Here is a 22,037-nt window from a genome sequence, read left to right on the forward strand (position 1 = left end):
TTGATAATTTCATCGTAAAAACTGTACCTGCATATTTTCTCTCAGATCCGTGGCATCCCGTATGGGCTGGAGAGCATTCTTGAATACTTCATCTATGGTTTTAATCCATAATGTTCTCATAGAGGCATATTCCCTGGATTTCTTTCCTTTCCTCACTGAGAGGCCACGTTTATGAGGTTTCCCACCACCCCTTCGATTAGTAATAGCAACATGTACAAACAAGAAAGCATGTGCTAAAATTTCTCCAGTTAAAGACTGCAGTGGAACATGCCGATAGCCTGTCTGTAAACACTCAAAGGGAATAGTGTACTGCCCAATAAATTCATCCCCAATGTAATCATCATCTAGTACTACAAAACGCATGACAGCGAGTTCAGGAAGATTAATTTGAAATTCAAAACTTTCATCAAAAATTGGATTGTCTCCATTTTGATGGACAGTTTTTGTCCTTTTTTCTGCACAGTCTGCTGGGATTCCATGAATTTCTACATATACATAAGGATCTACAACATCACCTTTGGCACCGGACCCTTTGGGTTTAGGAAAGTTTTGCCCACTAATAATTTTAACATGAAGAAGCTGAGGTGAAACTCCAGGCACAGTATCTTTTGTATTTGCACTGAAGAAGGATACTTCCTCTCGCATGATGGCAGGACGAAGGACATAACCACAATTCCCATTTTGTCGAAACCAACCAATGTTAAGGTCCATCATTAAGCCAGGTGTCTGAAAGTTCATGGCTACTATCTGACAGCCACACTTCCAAAAATCCTGGGGATTCATATTACTAGAGTCAATCCTCATAGGGCTAGGAAAAACCCTGGCAAGAAAACGTTTGTTGTAATTTACAAAGTCTCCTGGATTTTCATTGGCATACTTGCTAGCAAGCACTTCATTAAATGAACAAACTTCCCAGTATTTCTGGAGCTGAAATGAGACTTGAAACTCTTTGAACTGAACTGATTTACATATGCTTACCAATTCGGAAAGCTCTTTGCAAAGCTGAAATCGTTTCACTATCACAGTGTTCTGTTGTTCTGCACCCTCTTTCCCTACTCTTTGTGACATTTCTGCTCCTTCATCTTCATCTGTAACATCTCCCTCTAGCCCAGAGCAATTAGAGGAAAGCTTCTTTGCTTTAATTAGTATTTTCCCTTTAAGTGAGTCAGGTGAGGGAAGATAAGACTCTTCTATGTTTGGAGACTGTGTGTGTAGCTTGTCACCCAAAATTTTCTTCATGTGTTGAACCATAACTTTCTGCTGCTTAATAGAACAATGATTTTCTAAACACAGAATAAGAGGGTATTCTGAAGCAAAAAATGCATACTTGTTAATAATGTCAATTACACTGCGGAAGACTATCTGTGATGTCATTGTATGTCCTGTATAAATTACAGGCTCATTATCTGGACCATCCCATACATCCAATTCAACACTTCGGCAACCCATTTTAAGAGCACGAATATATCCTGTGATATCAGATGGACCTCGGAACTGGTCCTCTATCAAGTATGTATTGTGAGATGAGTTTATGAAATAATGGGATAAAGGTTGTTTCATATCCTGACAAACCTTTTTATGCTCTGGATCAAATATATGACAGTCAGGTGAAGTAAGATAATTAGTAAAACCATCTATTGAGAGCCAGCCCTTTTCCTGGCCCTCTTTTGATGGTTCATATTTGTGAATAATTTCAAGACTTATTTCTTCTGTGACATGTGCCATTCCCTGTTCTGCTTCTAAAAACATCATAAGGTCCTTGGTATCTAGGAATTCTTTATTGCTGGAAAACTGAACCAATAAGAAGTAGATCTCAGGTCGGGTACAAAGTTCATGGAAAACTTCAATAAATTCTTCCTTTGTGACTTCAGTACCAGTTTTGTCCTTGGATCTATGTAACTCTTTGAACTTCAGCTCAATTTTACTTGTTTTTAAACCCGGATTTAATTTTTTTATAAATTGAACAGCTTTATAAAGGGCTATATGTCCAAAATTATCTACATCAGTTTCACTGAACATTTGTGAAACCCATGAAGTCCGCATATTATCTTGGCTACTTTCTATCATATCTAGTGTATGTTTTCCATAAGAAATTAGGTATCTTAGCCCAGTAACCCAAATGTTTGCAACATCTGCTGAGTTAGCAACGAGATCTAGAGACTCATAGTTATCTCCATAAATAATTGAAAATGCACAGTCTTCTGATATCTGATCATAAATTCCATTGCTGCGGAATATATCTGTATTTTTTCCTGTTCTCACTTCTTTGACTGATTTAATATCAATCTTTGCTTTTTCTGAATCCTTCTTTGAAGGTTCCCAACGCAGGGACTGCATATCTGCATCTAAAAGAAAGTACCGGTGATATACTCTCGAGTTGGACCGAAACTTTCTGAGCTCAGAGCCTTCAACCATTGCATTAATACAGTCACTTGCACTACTGATCTTCTTCTCAGTCGGCATGCTGCTAAATGACACAGTCTTCTTCCGTTCTCTCTTTTGTTTTGTACCATCCTGTGGATTAAAAAAAAAAAGTCAATATGAGCTTGTTTATAGGACATGCAAAATCTTTATGTTCAAAGTTCAAAAATTAATTGAGGAAAATCTAAAGAAGGTATGTTGGACAACAAATCTTTTGTTCTGACACCACAAATGCAAAATCTGACACACTAACAACTGCTTAATGATTGTGTTTGCATAACTATGTATTCGGCATTTTTAAAAACATGTGTTTTTTTGCATCACAAAGCTTAGGTTTTGTATGCCCACAAAATTTAACAAAAAAGGTTTTAAAAGTAAAAAAATGCATAGTATTTTGTTAGTAGCAGCATGGTGAAATAGGTATCTCACATTCTACTAACAAGATGGTGAGAAGTAATCTGTTCCCCTGAGCCCTCATGCAGTCCTTGTAATCATTTGTAGATCCCTAACACCGTATTAAATAGAGTGCTTAGATATCATGGCGATAGGATCCTTAGAAATACCAGAGACAGACTGATACACAAATAAAGAGACAGGTCATGTCCTCACAGAACTTACAAACTAAGTACTGACAGGCAAAACATACACATAGGTCTTCCTCCCTCCCTATCCTGCCCACTGAACATCCCCAATACACACTCTTCCCAACCTGAACTGGGGAAATTCTCCACTAGCCATATCTAGCTGCTTTATGGCAGCTTAATGATTTTAGCAGACAGGAGAGTCTGATGGAGAATATTGGGATGTACAGTAGTGATTTGGGGGGATAGTCTTTGCTAAGATTATTGGGGTTTAGAAGGTGTCACATAAGAGGAGTATCTTAAGGAAGAATTTGAAGGGGGACAGGTGAAGGCATGGAAGACTAGGTTGGCAACAGTGGTTCAGCCTCATCTTAAGAACAATGATTCACCCACCATTTCTGTTTTGTTTTGACGCTAAATTTTCCTTATATATTAAAAAGTCATTTTCTGCAGTAGTTAAAGAAAAACAATACCACTTAGCCAGCTCCACTCGAACTTTGTATCCAGTTTAAGTTCACCTGAATGACAATAACCTAGTGCAATATGTAATGAGTTTCAAAAGAGAAATAATTACATATGTTCATTATCTTGCACCATTCAGACAGAAATCAGCCTAAGAAAATTTCTAGGAGTGTTTGAAAAATGGCCATGTCTTGCAAAAGGACTCAACTTCTTGTCTGTAAGTTCTAACACAATCCTCCCCATAGAAGAACCTCTTGATATTAGATCTCAAGAACAGCAATTTTTCTATTTGCATAATCCTGCAAGGTTCAACTAATTACTTTTCCAGATTTGTATAGAAAAGTTTTGGTGGGGTGTTTTGTTTTGTTTTGTTTGTGAGGGAGGATTTTCTCCCTAGTACTTTTCCTCTGGAAATCTGTTTAATTTTCATTCCAGAGCTAGCAAAGATTGCTAATACGGGCAGCGGCGGGGTACTTTTACTAGATTGTTGTCGCTCCATTCAAATAGAATATTTGAAATACAGATACATTTCCACATAACAAATTTCCTGAAACATTTTCATATGTAATCAAAGGACACTAATAAAAATATGCATCTCACAACACTGCTTACATGGTACCCTATATATAGCACCTAATCTAATAGAGAAAAGGCAAAATGCCTCTCCATCAGTGCATTTGGAAAATACTCATTTAGATGTGAAAATGGAGAATTCTGTTTTTCTGATTTAATATGTGAAGCTACCTTGCCAAGTGTTTAATATATTTAGTACTTTTAGTTCCATCTAAAAATATAAATTTATCAGACATAAATATTGCATCTTTAACAACAGCAAAATCTGTTTTAAGAGACCACCCAAGAGACCAGCAAAAATTAGTTCCCCTGTAAACATGTTTTTTAACTACAGATCAAACTAAACTGCATTGAAAAACTCATGGGATTGCTTCTTGGAGTTGGTCCTTAATTATAAATTGTTCTTTAAGTATTTTAGATTTTCAGCAACAATTTGATTAGAGTTATTTTCTGAGTTTCAATAAAATTCAGTGATAAATTTAATTATTATTAACATGGAGGGGTCATTTATTTTTATGTTCTTGTAGTACTAGGATTCTAATTCTCATTCTCCAACAGACAAGCTCAACAGCATACTTGCACTGTCTTTCTCAAAACAACCATGTCTAATAAGTGGATGGCATGGGAAGTCTGAATTGTTCTGTGCATTTTTGAAATTTTTTAAAGACAGAACAAATAAAATACTACTTCAGATTAATACCAGGGTGGATAAAAATCAATGATTTAAAAAAAATCGGATTGTTTTTATTTAAATCTTTTTTTATACACTGTGTTTTGAGGAAAAAAACCTATCTAAAGATAGTTTTAATTAAGATATATTACACTGGTCTACAATTTTTGAGAAGTCGTCTACTTCAGAGATAAAATGTGCTATTTATTATGTATTTTGATGTGCTGAATTCAAATATGACAATTAAAACAACTGATTGGCTACTGTTTCTAATATATTTAAGTTTTTACATTTTATGTCTATGTATATTGTGTAGATAGTAGAGTTTTAAACATAAATTGTAAACCTAGGTCTTTTCATGTGTTTATGGTTGCTTTACATGATAATATTTCACCTGTCCTGTTTATGTAACACTTTAAAAATCAGCAAAAGGGTTATATAAATAAAATTTATTATGAAACAAAAGGCAAAAAACTATTATGTACATAGTTTAGTCCTATTCGGTGTCTACTCGGCGCTTCTTGGCTTGTCTCTTGTATTCATTAAATGGAGCATCTCTTGTCACTGTCCAGCAATAGTCTGCAAGCATTAATGGGCTCCATTTGCCCTGATAGCGTTTCTCCATTGTTGCAATGTCCTGGTGAAATCGCTCGCCGTGCTCGTCGCTCACTGCTCCGCAGTTCAGTGGAAAATAATCTAGATGAGAGTGCAAAAAATGTATCTTTAGTGACATGTTGCAACCAAGGCTTTTGTATGCCTTGTGGAGGTTTTCCACCAACAACCTGTAGTTGTCTGCCTTGTTGTTTCCGAGAAAATTTATTGCCACTAACTGGAAGGCTTTCTATGCCATCTTTTCCTTGCCACGCAGTGCATGGTCAAATGCATCATCTCGAAGAAGTTCACGAATCTGAGGACCAACAAAGACACCTTCCTTTATCTTAGCTTCATTTAACCTTGGAAATTTTCCACGGAGGTACTTGAAAGCTGCTTGTGTTTTGTCAATGGCCTTGACAAAGTTCTTCATCAGACCCAGCTTGATGTGTAAGGGTGGTAACAAAATCTTCCTTGATTCAACAAGTGGTGGATGCTGAACACTTTTCACCCAGGCTCCAATGACTGTCGGAGTGGCCAATCTTTCTTGATGTAGTGGGAATCTCTTGCACGACTATCCCATTCGCAGAGAAAACAGCAGTACTTTGTGTATCCAGTCTGCAGACCAAGCAAGAGAGCAACAACCTTCAAATCGCCACAAAGCTGCCACTGATGTTGGTCATAGTTTATGCACCTCAAAAGTTGTTTCATGTTGTCACAGGTTTCCTTCATATGGACTGCATGACCAACTGGAATTGATGGCAAAACATTGCCATTATGCAGTAAAACAGCTTTAAGACTCGTCTTCGATGAATCAATGAACAGTCTCCACTCATCTGGATCGTGAACGATGTTGAGGGCTGCCATCACACCATCGATGTTGTTGCAGGCTACAAGATCACCTTCCATGAAGAAGAATGGGACAAGATCCTTTTGACGGTCACGGAACATGGAAACCCTAACATCACCTGCCAGGAGATTCCACTGCTGTAGTCTGGAGCCCAACAGCTCTGCCTTACTCTTGGGTAGTTCCAAATCCCTGACAAGGTCATTCAGTTCACCTTGTGTTATGAGGTGTGGTTCAGAGGAGGAGGATGGGAGAAAATGTGGGTCCTGTGACATAGATGGTTCAGGACCAGAAGTTTCATCCTCTTTCTCTTCCTCGTCTGACTCAAGTGAGAATGATTCTGGTGCATCAGGAACCGGCAGTCCTTCCCCGTGGGGTACTGGGCGTATAGCTGATGGAATGTTTGGATAATGCACAGTCCACTTTTTCTTCTTTGACACACCTTTCCCATGTGTCAAAGAAGAAAAAGTGGAGGCACCATGCAGAAGTAACAATTGCTGGTATGATCTGTTGGCTCTCTCCAAATCATTGGCACTGCAAAAGGCATAGATTTCCTTTTCCTGTTCAACCACTGGCGAAGATATGTTGCACAAGTGTTGCAGCATCTGTGTGGGGCCCACCTCTTGTCCTGATCTCCAATTTTGCAGCCAAAATAAAGGTGATAGGCTTTCTTAACCACAGTGGTTATACTGTGCTTTTGTGATGCAAAAGTCACTTCACCACAAACATAGCAGAAGTTATCTGCACTGTTCACACAAGTACGAGGCATCTCTGCTCACTTTGGCTAAACAGAAATGTGTCCCTTTGCAAAATCAAACACTGACAAATAAGAGAGCATGACACTGTATGATTTCTAGAGCTGATATAGGGCAATTTGTTCAGCAGAGTGATGTAAGCTTCGTTATGATTGCATCATCCATGACTTCTAGGAATAACATGATGCAATTCATATCATGTATGACGCAATACCAGCTTCAGATTGCATCATTCGTTGTTTTGCCTAAAAAGCAAGTACTGTCCAAACCCAGTCATAGATTTATTCATAGATCCAGTCAAAGATGTATTTTAGTCATTTCTGGTTTAAATTGAGATCCCTTCCCTTTATAACTCACTTATCCTCCGCTATTCCCAAGTCAAGGGTCATATATACTGACCCAATAGCATTTCTTGAAAACTAGAGCCAATCAACAATTTTAAGCATCATTTTCATTCTCAGTGACCCAGAATTAGTAAAGTTTGACTACATTTATTTCAGAAGCATTTTGGCTGTAGAGCAGTGTTATAGCTCAAAGATCTCTCATCACGGAATAGGAATTATAAATTCTAATTCTATAGTATGAGACAATATATTCATGTAATGTTTAAGAAAAGTTCCAATAGTTTGTGGATTAGGGACCCAATTTTATGGGGTTTCCGGAGCTTCTGTATAGATTATTTAGGTAAATCTTTCTATCTACCCAATGAGACTCAGTGCTCAGTCTAGAAGGTACCATCAGAGATGCTTAGTATGCAGTTCTCAAACTGTGGATTTGTGTCTCCAGAGACAACATACTTGTTATCAGCAAAAATGTTTTAAATAAATAAATATATCGAGGTGAGAAATAACAGACCTCAACCCTATTGCCCCTCTGCAAATTTGTGTACACAGAGTCAATCCCTTACCCCTCTCTAAAAGTGCAAAGTTTCAAAAAGTTCAATGAAGATTGTTGGGGGCGGAACAGATCTGGACAAGGAGAAGTAGTCTGGAGATAAATGTTAGAAGGGAGGGTCAGGCAGTAGAAACAAAAGTGAAACTGTTTGAGCAGCACATTCCAGAAGTCTTGAGGTCTTTCTGAGTGTAGCCTTCATTGATTTGAGACCTACCATACCATTCTCTCACTTGAAGGGAAAACCTGTAATGGCAGCAGGCCATAAAAGAAGTTTGGGAATATTTTAATGAAGTTCCCCTACCTGTGGATAAGACAGGCATGTGTGCAAAATGCAAACAGTGCAACAAAGAAATGCAAGGCCTGGTTGCCGGAATGAAACAACATCATGAGAAGTGTTCCTTCGCAGGAGGAAGCTGCGTTGAAAATGATGAAAGGAACATGTCTGAACATGCAGTATCTTCAGGTTGCTAAACTTTTTTATTTCATACTTCTTTCTTAAGGACTGCCTATCTTCCTTCTGGACTGTTCTTGAATTCTCATGTTTGAGCAAAAAATATAGTTGTTACTCTATGGTACTATCATTTTGGATGCAGTTGTGATAAAAATAAATAGTTGAAATAGACAGATCTTCCTTTTATAATTTCACCTTTAAATTAGTACTGAGTATCAGTGAATGCAATGGTAATAATAATTAAATAACTGCATTCACTTATTTTGTTTAGGAGAATTCATCCTCAACGTACAGGATTCTGAAGAGTATCCACCTTCAAGATCACCATCATTTTCTATAGTTGCAGAGTTATCTGCCAATGATAGTGTTTCAGCCACATCATGAATGTCACATAGCCACAATATATCACCTGTAGCAAAAAGAAGTAAAAATCTCCATTATCCAGAAACAACCATAGATAAGTTTGTGATAAGAACCAGCAGATTACAAAAAGAGGTAATTGAAAAAATTGCCCAGTTTGTTTATGCAACAAACCATATGACTGAGCATCCACAGTTCATTAACGTGGTTCAGTCATTAAAACCAGGATACAGTCCACCCAACAGAGCAGATGTCGCAGGCAAATTGCTGGATAAAGTGTATGAAAGAGAAATTGAGCAGTGTGCAAAAGGTCTAGAGGGTGAAATTGTTAACCTGAGTCTTGATGGGTGGAGCAATGTCCACAATGATCCTGTTGTATGTGCTTGTGTGACAAAAGAAGGGAATGTCTTCCTCACAGAAATAGCTGATACCTCAGGAAATGCACACACAGCAGAATACTTACAAGAAGTAGCAGTAAAAGCTATAACAAATTGTGAAAAAAAATCAAATGTCTAGTATGCAGCTTGGTCACAGACAATGCTGCAAATGTATCCAAGAGGAGAATTATTTAGAAGAGAATGAAGAGAGTCCCAAACTAATAACATACAGTTGCAGTGCTCATTTCATGCACTTCGTATCCAAAGACTTCAGTGTTCCAGAAATAAAGGCTAATGTTGTTGAAATTGCAAAATACTTCCATAATAACCACTTTGCAGCAGCTGCTCTGAAAAAAGTGGGATGAACCAAGCTAATTCCCACAAGACGTGCAATGGAATTCAGTAGTGGACTGTTTTGAGTATTATATCAAGAACTGGCCTAATCTGATGACAGTTTGTGAACAAAATCATGGAAAAATAGATGACACTGTCACAGCCAAAGTTCTCAACATTGGGTTTAAGAGAAATGTTGAACACATGCTGAGTACCCTGAAACCTATTTCTGTAGCCTTGAACAAAATGCAGGGAAATAGCTGTTTTATTGCTGACACTGTTGAAATTTGGAAAGAACTGAGTGAGATCTTAAAAAAAAAAAAAAAAGAGAAATATGCAATGACAGAGTTAAATTATAAGCATTAAAAAAACAAATGAGACAAGCACTATTTCCAGCTCATTTTCTTGCAAATATTCTCAATACTCAGTACCAGGGTCAAACCTTAACTGCTGAAGAGGAGGAGTTGGCTATCACATGGACATCCAGCAATCATACCTCTATAACGCCAACTATAATAAAATTCAGAGCTAAGGGTGAACCATTCAAAAAATAGATGTTTGCTGATGATGTTTTAAAGAAAGTCACACCAGTGAACTGGTGGAAGTCACTTATGCACTTGGATTCAGAGACCGTTGAAGTGATAATCTCACTTTTAACAGCAGTATCTTCTTCTGCCGGTGTAGAAAGAATATTTTCTTCCTTTGGGCTAATTCATTCCAAATTGAGAAATTGTTTGGGACCTGAAAAAGCAGGAAAGCTTGTTTTTCTTTTCCAGATTATGAACAAACAGGAAAATGAAGGTGAAGATGACTGAGTTAGCTGCAGAAGACAATATTTTAAGTTTCTCATGTTGAGCTGGCTGACATAGTTGATTTAATTTTTTTTTAATATTTCATTCAATTATTTTAGTTAAAAACAATTTTAACATAAACAAACCTGATTTTAAAAAACCTGAATGTTTAACTAAATTAAAAAATTCATATGCTTGCTTTGTTAAAATATTATGTTTGCTGTTGAAAAAAAAAATCCAGAATACATAACGTTGTTGTTTTAGTTAAATTAAAAAAATTTAAATGTCTGTGATGTTCTCCTAATACAGCTGGCAAGGAAATCCTCTAAATATTAAGGATTAACCTGTTGAACTGGAGATAGTTGACCTCCCACTGACTTCATAAATATCTGCTTCAATTACCTTTGGTAAATGAAATAACCAATCATTCATTTTCTGCTATAGCTGTAAAACTAATCTGAAAAGTTTTCAAAATAAATCACTTTAAAAATGTATAGCGTGTACCTTCTAAAAATGAAACCTACATCTATCTCTGAGTTGTGAAGAATATATGTGATGTCGCACTCCATATGCTTTATAAAAATATGTTTAGAAGTGTGAATATGATGTAACTGGAATATGCTTTATGCAAAAGGTCTCTTGTAAGATGATATTACAAAGCTTATGATCTACTGGGTGTGTTCATCCCATTTGTTTGCATGTATTATTTCTATGTCTGGAGTTAGGAGAATAAGATATAAACTTGTATTACCGATGTAAACATGTTAAGTGGAAGCCATTAAGGGTGCTTCAGAATCAGTCACCTGTAAATGGTTCTGTTTACTTGCAAACCTTCTGGTGTACGTGCTGGCCAGCCTTGGAAGAATGGAGACTAGGGGTCTCACAGGACATGTGACCATGTCACATGATACTGGAATCCATCTTAAACCTTGTGCTTTTCCAAAAAAAAAAAAAAAATCTCTCTCTATCAGTGTTATAGAGGGTTGGCAGTTTAAGAGTTTACCCTGCATAAGCTTTATACAGAGTAAAATGGATTTATTTGGTGTTTGGATCCCATTGGGAACTGGGTGTCTGGGTGCTGGAGACAAGAGTACTTGCTGAGCCATTTTCAGGTAAGTCTGCAGCTTTGGGGACGTGGTTCAGACCCTGGGTCTGTGTTGCAGCAGGCCAGCATGTCTGGCTCAACAAGACAGGGTCCTGAAGTCCCAAGCTGGCAAAGGAAACGGGCTCAGAGGTAGGGGGTCTCTACAACCGAACCCGTCACAATTTATTAAGGTTATAACAACCAACAAGAATGCACTTTTATGTAGAAATCCATGATTAAATCGAGTCTTCCTGACTAGTGATTTAAATCAAATCCACTCTGCTGCCCTACATCCTCCCAGTCCACTTTGGGATAGTTAATGCTCCTAGCAGTGCTAGCTATGCAGTCCTCCATACCTACATTCATCTGAACATAAGGATTGTAATTGTGATGGAAAGGTGCACAAAGAGGTTAGGCTTTTTGCATCCTCAATCCATTCCTAGAGTCTTTAATGTGCTCCTTTTAGTGCACTACTTAGCAATTTTATCAACTTCTCAAAAATATACAGGTTCCTTCTCTTCTTTACATGTAATTATGGTAACTAGATGTCCCGATTTTTGGGTCTTTTTCTTATATAGGCTCCTATTATCCCTGTCCCAATTTTTCACATTTGGTGTCTGGTCACCCTACATGTAATGGTTTGTGTTGTCAACAAGTGACATGCTATAAAAGTAAATATGTAAATAGTTGAGATATAATCTCTAAAATACCTTTCAAAACTCTTTGAAGGTTCTCTCATACAAATATAGAGCTACCATCCTGGGTCATTAACTCTTAGTACCACCTACTACTACAACAACAAAAAAGGACTGATTTTTGGAGGTTTTGAGCTTCCTCAGCTTCCACTAAAATAAATGGGAACTATGGGTGCTTGGCACCTTTGAATATCAGCCCACTTATATAGGTGTCTAGTGTTAGCACCCATGTTTGAAAATTTTGGCTTAAGAGACTTACCCAAGTCAGTAGGAGAGCCAGAAATAGAACCTAAGTCTACTAGTCCTGCGCCCTATGGACTGGCTTTATGCTGACTTCCTAGGAAAACTGAAAGTCCTTTTAACGTTAATTAAAGATGTCCAATATCCAGGCTTCCCAGAAACAACTGTAGCTGCAAAATCAAATATGTTCTGAGTTGAAGGACACAAAACAAATATTGGTAAGACAATATTCGTCCTTCAGAAAATATAATAGACTTACCTTGAATCAGCTATAAACCTTATGATGGTTGATGTTTACAGTGAAAAAGCAATCTACAGGATAACACTGAAGCATAACTGTTCATCAACCATTAGTTCATTATTAGGGGAATCAAAAGAAACCAAAACATCTTGCCCAAATATTAAAGCAGCCTGAGAGAATAATTGCACACATCATTAACTTTGAAATTAAATTAAATGGAAGACTATTAGCTACAAAGTTAACTGGCATGCTTGCTCGCCTCACACAAGAGGAATCACATATCCCCCAGAGCCTGAGAATAGTGTTTTCACATTCTTCTAAAAGTTATAGATGGAAACAATACTGAACTCCAGTACAAACTGTAGTAAGTGCAGGCCCTGATAAAGGCCCAGTATGAGGCCTGAGGCCTGAACTAAAGTAATGGTCAAGACTTTGCTAACATAAAGCAAAGTTAAGCTGTGAGCCAGAGGTAGGCCCTGCTCACAGAAGCTGGCAAGAAAAGGGCTGATGCTGCATAAACATATATTCACCTAGCATAAACACAGCACTAGAACACACTATACTGAAACATTCCATAGATAACAGGAGGACAGGCCGACCCATCCCAATGACAGGGGCAAAAGGGTAAAATGATGGATAGAGTTGTTTTGATCGACATGTACAAGGTGAGAGGCGGCACCTTAATACGTAGAGGGGTTGTACCATGCTACGTAGAAAGGTTGCACCTCAATACGTCAGGTGTGATGTGTAACTTGTTTGTATCTGTGTATAAGAATGCATCCTTGGGGCGGTGTCTTTGTCCGGCCGAAGGGGGAGTGGAAAGTCCCGCCACTGAGCCGGGTCCATTGCCAAGAGGCACTTTCTCGTAGTATGCCCTGAGTTAGGCTAAGAAACCTACAGGGAACTGCCATTGTGTCCGAGGTCGCAATAAACCTAGTCGACGTGACTTTGCATTTTACTGGACTCTGTGGTTATTGGGGGTTCTCGTCGGGTCTGCTATGTCAGCTATCTGCAGAGCTGGGGCAGCACACAGAGGGAACTCACGCACGCAGCCGAGTGATATCAACAAGGAGAAAGCAGAGCACCACACCGGTACCACTCTGACAACACAAACATCCGTCTAGACTGCGTACCCTGCAATACTAACTTCCACTTAAGGGTCTAGCTCTGAAAAATCTTGCAGCAACAGAGTTTCTAAGAGCAATGACCCAAATGGTCTTTTCTACTTTCACTGATGTTATTCATTTAAAAGAGCAGTTTCAGCTGGCAGTGACGTAGGAAAGGGAAAGCCAAACATGAGTTAATAATAAGCAGCAACATTGGATTTTATTTCTTCCCATACTTTTCCTACCCAGAAGACATTATTCATAGCTTGGCACTATGTCCATCTGCCATTAGAGCATCTAGTGAGTACTTAATAGTCTGACAACTTTCTCCTGCTGATAGATCCATTCTGACTAGCTTCTGATCTGAAACATAAACAACTGTTCACTCTCTGGATGATGTTTTCATTTCAGAAGTCAAGCTAATAAGGCTGAATATAAAGGAGCAGATCGTCAGCTAGTAGGTTATGACAATTAACACCAGCTGAGGATCTGACCCAAATAATCTTAGCCATCAGGATCACCTGGAACCCTGGAAATATCTCAAGTCAGAATTGTCTAAACAGTAGGTCTAAAAATGAAGGCTATTCCATCTCCCCATGGGTAAACTTTTAAATCTTACTGTCAAGGACAAAAGGGTGTGGTTTTGCAGGTTTTTGGTCCTTTGTGATGTATAATATTTGTGGGGTTTTTTGTTCTTTTAGAGGATTTTTTTCAACTTATTTTTACTTTATGACTATCAGGTTTTGTCCACTTTGTTTGATGGAGGACTCCTTGGACTATTTGAGGACTCATGGGATTAGGATACCATAAGAGACTGAAAGATGGCCACTGGGGATCAGGATCAGGGATTTTTAATCAGACTATTCAAAATTCTTGGTTTTGTTTGTTTTTGTTAACACACATGCACGAAAAGTTCTCTGTTAATGATTCCAACACCCTTGTCCCTCCCTTTGCTGATCTCTAGTCTTCCTTAGAGCCATTCAACCAAATCATAGTAGTTAAAATCTGATATTCCTTATGTAAAAGGAAGCAAAGAAATAAAACTTCAAAAACAAATAAAATTCAGTTATGGCTATGAAAGAATAACATATTGAATACAAAACAAATTTGGTACATCTGATGACCTATACAAACGTTATGTTAATTACTATAGCAATGAGGAGTTCTTTCATAATTTTGGTATGGTTCCTGCTGCTCAAATTGAGACATCCTAAAAGGGCCTCATTTTCAGAGGTTGAGGGCTCAGTATTAGTTCAGTTCAATATAGCGGCCATGTCTATATGGTTAGCAGTATTGCCCACCCTAAGCAATTAAAAAACATGAGTCAGGTTGAAAAATCATGATATTGTCTTAAAAATCAAGAGTTTTTTAAATAATAAATTTTGCATTCTTTTTATTTGCCTTCTGATTTTTGAGTGTTTAGGGCAGTGGTTTTCAACATTTTTTTTCCTTTTGGGATCCTAAAAAGTTTCAAATGAAGTTGTGGACCCCTTTGGAAATCTTAGACATTGTCTGCGGACCCCGACCACAGGTTCAAAACCCCTGTTCTATGGTAATGACAACATTTCATGGACCCATTAGACATAGTCTGCAACCAGATATTGAAAACAGGGCTAGAAAATGTGTATTATATATATATATATATATATATTTAAAAAAACAAATGAACAAAGCCCCCAAAGACCGCATTCTACATGCATCTTTGTGAGGAAGGACTATAATTTTCAATATGCATTGAAATAAACAGTATACTTCTCATTTAGGGGCAAAAATATACTCCTTTCTCCCCAATAAATACTGAACAGCACACTTCACATGTGCAACTCCTCACAAATTACTGGCATGATTTTGTAGCAGCCAAGCATGAGCTGTTGCCATAAATCAATACTGACCAAAAAAAATAAAAAAATAAAAAAGAGGTCCAGTAAACGGCAAAAATAGAGTTTTTCATATGAAAAGCAATATAAAGATTGGCAGGTTGAGATATAACAGAAATACGTATAATCAATTATCTGAACAATTATAATGCATTGACAAGCAGCTGAGAGTTGCAGCCCAAAGCCTCAATTTACAGCCACTTTCTGGCCCACATGTTTAAAATTCTGGAGACTTCTGCCATGGGACCTCATAGCTACCCTTCTTGAGACATGCAACATAGCTCCTTGTAGACTGAAGTATTGTGGGAAAAAATCAAGCACTGAGCTTTAACCTTTCAGAAAAAATATGCAACATCTGTATTTTGAGTTAATATTGCTTTGTGTATTATCACCAACTCAGCCCATAAAAGTATAATTCTTTCCCAAGAAAGAACGCAATAAAACCACTTAATGCTAGTCTGAAGCCAGACTGCAGTCCATCAGAAAAGCTTTGACAAACTTAAAATCTATTTGATTGCAATCATTTAAAACATAACTTTGAAACTTGATTTGAGTTTACCAATGCATGCAGTTAGCTTAAAATACTAATAATGCTGATCTACTTTTAAAGCCTCAAAACTAGTCCTAAAGGTAAAGTTCTCAACTAAGAACTGACAAAACTGAGCAAAATAAAAAGTGGTGTTCATATTCAAACTGCAAAGCTAGCAATGTTAATGTGGACATTCTGCATGTCTCAAAAATGTATGTGCTATACTTGTAACTGGTTACTGTAAATGTTACACATAAAGCTTAAAGGAGATTTACATGGGTTACTTTTTAAATACCTGAACTGGAAAGTGTTGAAATTATACACTAGAATTTCAATTTCTTTGCTGTTGCAAGGGACATTAAAATAATTAATTTTTAGGTCTCTTGCTGTTCTCATATTTTTAAACCTAATTTAGAACCGGGGACATAGAAGTGCAACCTGGACACTGTATGCAGCCCTCTACAGTATGTAACTCTGAAACTGAAGTTTATACATGTGACCCTTCTGCCAGCAGCTAAACCACAGCATAACAGAAAAAGGATGCAATCAGCTACTTCAGTTTGCTCGTATTGTTATCGTGAATTAACAAAGACAAAGGTAGGAGATATCCCTTTATTTCCTGTTCTGGTAGGCATATGGAAAATGGCAGGGGAGCAACACTGGCTAGGCAAGTGGATTCATCAGCAACTGGCTTCAGGGAGCATGATGTGTTGACAAGTGAGAGGAGCTGATTTGGAATAGTTGCAGCCCAGAGCCTCCATCTGTAATCATGATGCAACCCACATGTCAAAACAGTTTAGTAAGCTGTTTTTAAGGGCATATATTCTATGATAAAAGGTGCACTTGATCATTTACCCTTCTAAAAAAAGGGTACATATTTCACTACACATTTGTAATAACCAAGACTAAACTAGTCCACTAAATGTGTTTTTCTAAAACAGAAAATTAACAAGTAGTTTGAAATACATTATACACTGCTTGCACTACTGATCCAAAAGGTGTTGCACCCACTTCCACCATGTCTGAATTCGACCCTTGGTGTTTCTAAAATTTGAAAACTAACTACAGTAACCAGGCTCTCTGTATTCTGTGGTTTGATGTAGAAATCTGAAGTAACGCTAAGAGTCAGCTGTGGCAAGAGTTATCGTAACTGATAGAAATTTGGCTATGTTTATTTAGCAATAATGCAGGAGTAGCAAACTTGATAATAGTATCAGATGATAAAAGGATGGTGGCAATAATTATATAGTCAAGCACACTTAAAAACAATCTTAAAAAAAACCCAAGGAGTTAACGGTGGTCAGCACCTCATGGGATGGGGCCTTTTGTGTCTTACCTGAAAAAATTAAGTAAGTGGCATCTCAGGCAACTGCTTATACTGCTGTAGATTATGGCAAATGCAATGAGTGAGTGAAGTACAGACTGGTAGTCTAAATTTTGAATTTTCTTTAGTTGATTACAGTTCATCCTTCAGGGAAGAACTTCCAAAGGATCCTAAGCAAATTAGGTGCCCAGACCCCATCAAAATTCAATAGGAGTTGGGGGCCTAACTCACTTGGGCCCTTTTGAAAATCCCAGAGTCAGTAATTAACCTTTTAAAAAATTAATATAGTTATACTGCAATAATGATTTGTCTAAAGCTAGTAAACAGGAAATAGCACAAAACTTTCCATACTAAATTGTGATATTCAGAAAACACAGTGATTAAAAGTAGTCAACATAAAAACTGCCTGGAGCTGAAAGGTTATCAACCCCAAATGGATATGTGAAGGATATTTCAGTCTCCCTAAATTCTTATCTACTGTGAAATGACAAGATTTATGACCAGAGAAGTGGCAGAGATTACCCCTTAAACATCCAAGAATCTGACTTTATAGCTTCTTTCTAACACATATTGATCTTTACTATTTGGCTCAAAACTTAGCTAAAAAAAAGAGTCCTTGTCATTTCTATAGGCAATTATTATATTGTGACAGGGGTACAATATGCATATTGAAGTTCTAATATTAGTGCTCACTATATATTCATTACATTTTTTGCACAATGCATTACATGGCAAAAAATCAGACACAAAAAAGATTCACTTACATCAACACAATCAAAGAGAAGTTAACAACAGTTATACAAATCAGAACAGAGATGAATTGCAATGAGTTGGAATCACTTTCTTCATATAAAATAAAATCTTGGATCGCAGAACAAAAATCTAAATTGATTTATTAAGTAATCATTTCAGAAAATGACATTTTATTTATTTGTTTGCACATTATAAAAATTCTTGCACTCATGCTAGAAATTATATAAGTGCAAGTGAAATTTGGCTTTGGTCAAGTAGTACATAAATTAACTTGTTCAATCAGGCAAATCACTTCAGTATAATCTATAATAGCCTGAAATATGCAGAATTACCACTTTTCCAAATCTATGACATTAACAGATCATCACATAGTAGGTCCAAAAAGGGTAAATACAAAATTAAGCATATTAGTTATTCAGTTAATTGAATGCCATTAAAAATCAAGTAACTAAACTAGGATTAAACCTTGTTGAGCTGCCTGTTTTCTTTCCCCAAAATAACTTCATCACTAGGGCCCTACTTGAATTGTGGGATGATTGTGAAAAAATGTGGCAGAGTTACAGACAAGCAATGAAAAATTGCAGAAAAATAATAATGGACTTTATTATTTGCAGTAATAAAGTCCATTATTACTTTTCCACAATCTTCTGCTGTTGGCAACCAGGGATTGAGAGCGGGGGACCGGGGCTGAGAGTGGGGGCTACAGCTGTTGGTCGCCTGGCGCTGAGAGCAGGGGCCAGGGCTGACAGGAGAGAGCTCCTCCTGTCAGCTCCACGCATGGCAGGGCTCCCGTTGTCAATACTGTGGTGGAAGCCTAATATTGGGGAATCTGCAATATCGCAAGTTAAGTAGGGCCTTATTCATAGAATCCTAGAATATCAGGGTTGGAAGGGACCTCAGGAGGTCATCTAGTCCAACCCCCTACTCAAAGCAGGACCAATCCCTAGACCAGGGGTCGGCAACCTTTCAGAAGCGGTGTGCCGAGTCTTCATTTATTCACTCTGATTTAAGGTTTCGCGTGCCAGTAATACATTTTAATGTTTTTAGAAGGTTTCTCTCTATAAGTCTATATATTATATAATTAAACTAGAGTTGTATTGTAAAATAAACAAGGTTTTCAAAATGTTTAAGAAACTTCATTTAAAATGAAATTAAAATGTTGATCTTACGCCGCCGGCCCGCTCAGCCCGCTGCTGGTCTGGGGTTCTGTTCACCTAGGCCGGCAGCGGGCTGAGCAAGGCCGACTCATAAACCCCCCCCCCGTTCCTTGTCCCCTGGCTGCCCCCTCCAGAGACCACCCCCTGTCCCTAGCCACCCCCCCGGGATCCCACCTCCCCATCCAACCCACCCTGCTCCCTGTCCCCTGACTGCCCTCCCCCTTATCCAACCCTCCCCTCCCCAGACCTGGACCCCTTACCATGAGGCTCCACGCAGAGCCAGATACGCTGCCCTGCGGGAGCACACAGCCTTGCCCCTCAGAGCGCTGCGCGCGCAGCGACAGAGCTCCAATTGAGCGGGGAGCGTCTTTCCTTCCCCGCAGAGCCAAACACTGCCCCGCGGGAGCGCACAGGGTGGCATGGCTCCAAGGGAGGGGGGAGCGTTTCTGCCTCCCCAACCCCTAGAGCACTGCGCGCGCAGCAGCAGGGCCCCAGGGGAGGGAAGAAGGCGGGGGAGGGGCCAGCAGCTTGCTGCGCTCTGGCTGGTGCTCCGGCCTGGGAGTGTGGACCGCACAGTTTGCTGCGCCGGGAGAGTGGGCCCATTTGCCTACCCCGTGTGCATGGCTATGCTTCTGCTCCCTGCCCCCGCGGGGAGAGCGGAAGGCAGAGGAGAGCGGGCCGGGCTGGGCAGGATTTTTAATGGCATGCTGGAGTCCGAGCCGGCTCCAGCATGCCATTAAAAATCGGCTTGCATGCCGTCTTTGGCACGCGTGCCATAGGTTGCCAACCCCTGCCCTAGACAGATTTTTGCCCTAGATCCATAAATGGCCCCCTCAAGGATTAAATGCACAACCCTGGGTTTAGCAGGCCAATGCTCAAACCACTGAGCTATCCTCCCCCATTCACCTAAATGAAGTAGCATTCTGAGAGACAGAGAGAGAATTAACTAGGATCCGCCTGAGATCTGTTACCTTAACTAATTAAGAGATAATGAAAATGCCTGGTTCTGATACAGGGGACAAAATAGTAAAATCTGGCAACAAGACAAAACAGGGGTAAGGGACACATGGACAGGTCTATTGAGGTAAAGAGAAGACATTTAACTTCCAAACTCATAGTTCAAAGAACAGTCCAAGTAAAATGGGACTACTCAAATGCATGTGTGTATGTAGCAGCATTAAAAAAAAATCATACACAGCATGTCATGCAACATACAGAATATGCAAAAAGCTGAGCCAACATTTCTTATGGAATGGTAATTTTTGCATTTGCTGGCTTTTTAGTTGTACAACTTTATTATTGCCTTAACACTTTATTGCTTTATTATTGCCTTCTTTTTGCATTTCAAATATATAATTAATGAATATTATTTTTTTGTAATATTACTAATATGTAGAATTGAGATTTATTACCAATATTATTTTTCAGCAATAATTAAAAATAGGAATAAAAGTTATGCCAGCTTTTAACTTGAATTAAAGTCAGTAAATAAAACTGATACCATGGAGCATGTGTCATTCCGTGGCTAACTGGGTGTGTATTTTTATCTTCTCTGAGTAGGTATCAGTTTTAGAAACAAAGTACTGAGACAGCACAATTTTCTGTTTTCTCGTCTGTTGACTTTTATAGCATATAGTTACAGTACAAGTGCAATACAAGTTAATAGATCTGCTTTTGGAGTAGGATTCAAAATGTATAGAACCAATAAAGAAATTTAAAAAAAAAATCTCAAAAGAAAATTTTCCATGCAGGCAAGTGATCCCCAACCAATCACAAAGGCTTGCAGTTTAGGAAAATGTTTTTTAAGGTGAAATGTCCTAAGGTAATCTGGACCTCAAACACAAATGTATGGTAAGAAAATACAAATTGTCTCAATTTTTTGAGAGCCAATATTGTGGGAATTTTTAAAATTAGCAATTGTTGTATATACATTATATTTATGAGTATATCACATGCAACATTTGGATACATTTTTATTGCTGAGTTCAATTAAGTCAAGTTATCGTCTTGTCCCTTAGTCCATCTCACTTTCCATGACATAATTAACCTTGTATACCCTTCCTGAGGCACAAATGCATCGTCACCGACTCTGTGGGTGCTCCAGGGCTCAAGCACCCAAAGAAAAAAAATAGGAGGTGCTCAGCACTCAAGAAGTGTGTCCTTGCCTGCACTCCACCCCAGTGTCCTGCCCCCACTTGGCCTCTTTCCCCCGTGGCCCTGCCCATGCTGCGTCTCTTCCAGCCTCCGCTCTGCCGCTTCCCCTTAGGCATCTGCAACTCACTCCTCTCCACCCCCTCCCCGTCATTTGCCCTTAAGGCATGAGGGGGCAGAGAGAAGTGAGCGGTGGGCAGGGGGAGTCTCAGGGGAGGGGGTAGAGAGGAGCAGGCAGCAGGTGCTTGGGGGAGGAGGTGGAGAGAGGCAGGTGGGAGGTGCTCATGGGAGCGGGCGGAGAGGAGAAAGGGCAGAGAGGAGTGAGCGGTGGAAGCCTCGGGGAAGGAGACAGAGAGGAGCAGACAGGAGATGCTTGGGGGATGGGGTGGAGAGGAGCAAGCAGCGGTTGGGCAGGGAGGCCTTGGGGCAGGGGATGGAGGGGCACCAGCAGAGGGTGGGCAGGAGAGCCTCAGAGGAGAGGAGCAAGCAGCAGGCGGGGGGGGGCGGGCGGCGCTTGGAAAGGCGCAAGCGGTGCGCAGGGGAAGGAGTGGATAGGAATAAATGATGGGCAAAGGGACCTTGGGGGGAAAGGCAGAGTAGTGGCGAGGCCTCAGGGGAAGAGGCCGAGTGGGAGCGGGGCCTTGGAGTGGAGCAGTGGTGGAGCACCCACCAGCGCAAAAAAAAAAAGTCAACACCTGTGCACAAATGAATGAGCGGAACCAAATGAGGAATTTAGCAAACCAATGGGCTGTTATTCTGTTATTAAGTGTTGAT

At 39.2% G+C, this 22,037-nt stretch overlaps 1 protein-coding gene and 1 long non-coding RNA gene across 3 annotated transcripts in view; one reads left to right on the top strand and one right to left on the bottom strand.

The window, feature by feature from the left end:
- The window catches only part of PLCL2 (phospholipase C like 2), a 191,645-nt gene that overhangs the window by 76,285 nt on the left and 93,323 nt on the right, over window positions 1–22,037 (bottom strand). For both annotated transcript variants that reach the window (XM_045006205.1, XM_045006206.1), the window contains exon 3: window positions 28–2,514. In XM_045006205.1, coding sequence (XP_044862140.1) covers window positions 28–2,514 — 2,487 coding nt within the window. The remainder of the gene's footprint in view (window positions 1–27; window positions 2,515–22,037) is intronic.
- LOC123364258 overlaps window positions 1–22,037 on the top strand; it is a 52,380-nt gene that overhangs the window by 12,561 nt on the left and 17,782 nt on the right. Inside the window, exon 3 of the long non-coding RNA XR_006577050.1 lies at window positions 16,294–16,475. This is a non-coding gene — a long non-coding RNA (uncharacterized LOC123364258). The remainder of the gene's footprint in view (window positions 1–16,293; window positions 16,476–22,037) is intronic.

The sequence above is a fragment of the Mauremys mutica genome, chromosome 2 (genome assembly GCF_020497125.1).
Source record: "Mauremys mutica isolate MM-2020 ecotype Southern chromosome 2, ASM2049712v1, whole genome shotgun sequence".
Classification (NCBI taxonomy): Eukaryota; Metazoa; Chordata; order Testudines; family Geoemydidae; genus Mauremys; species Mauremys mutica.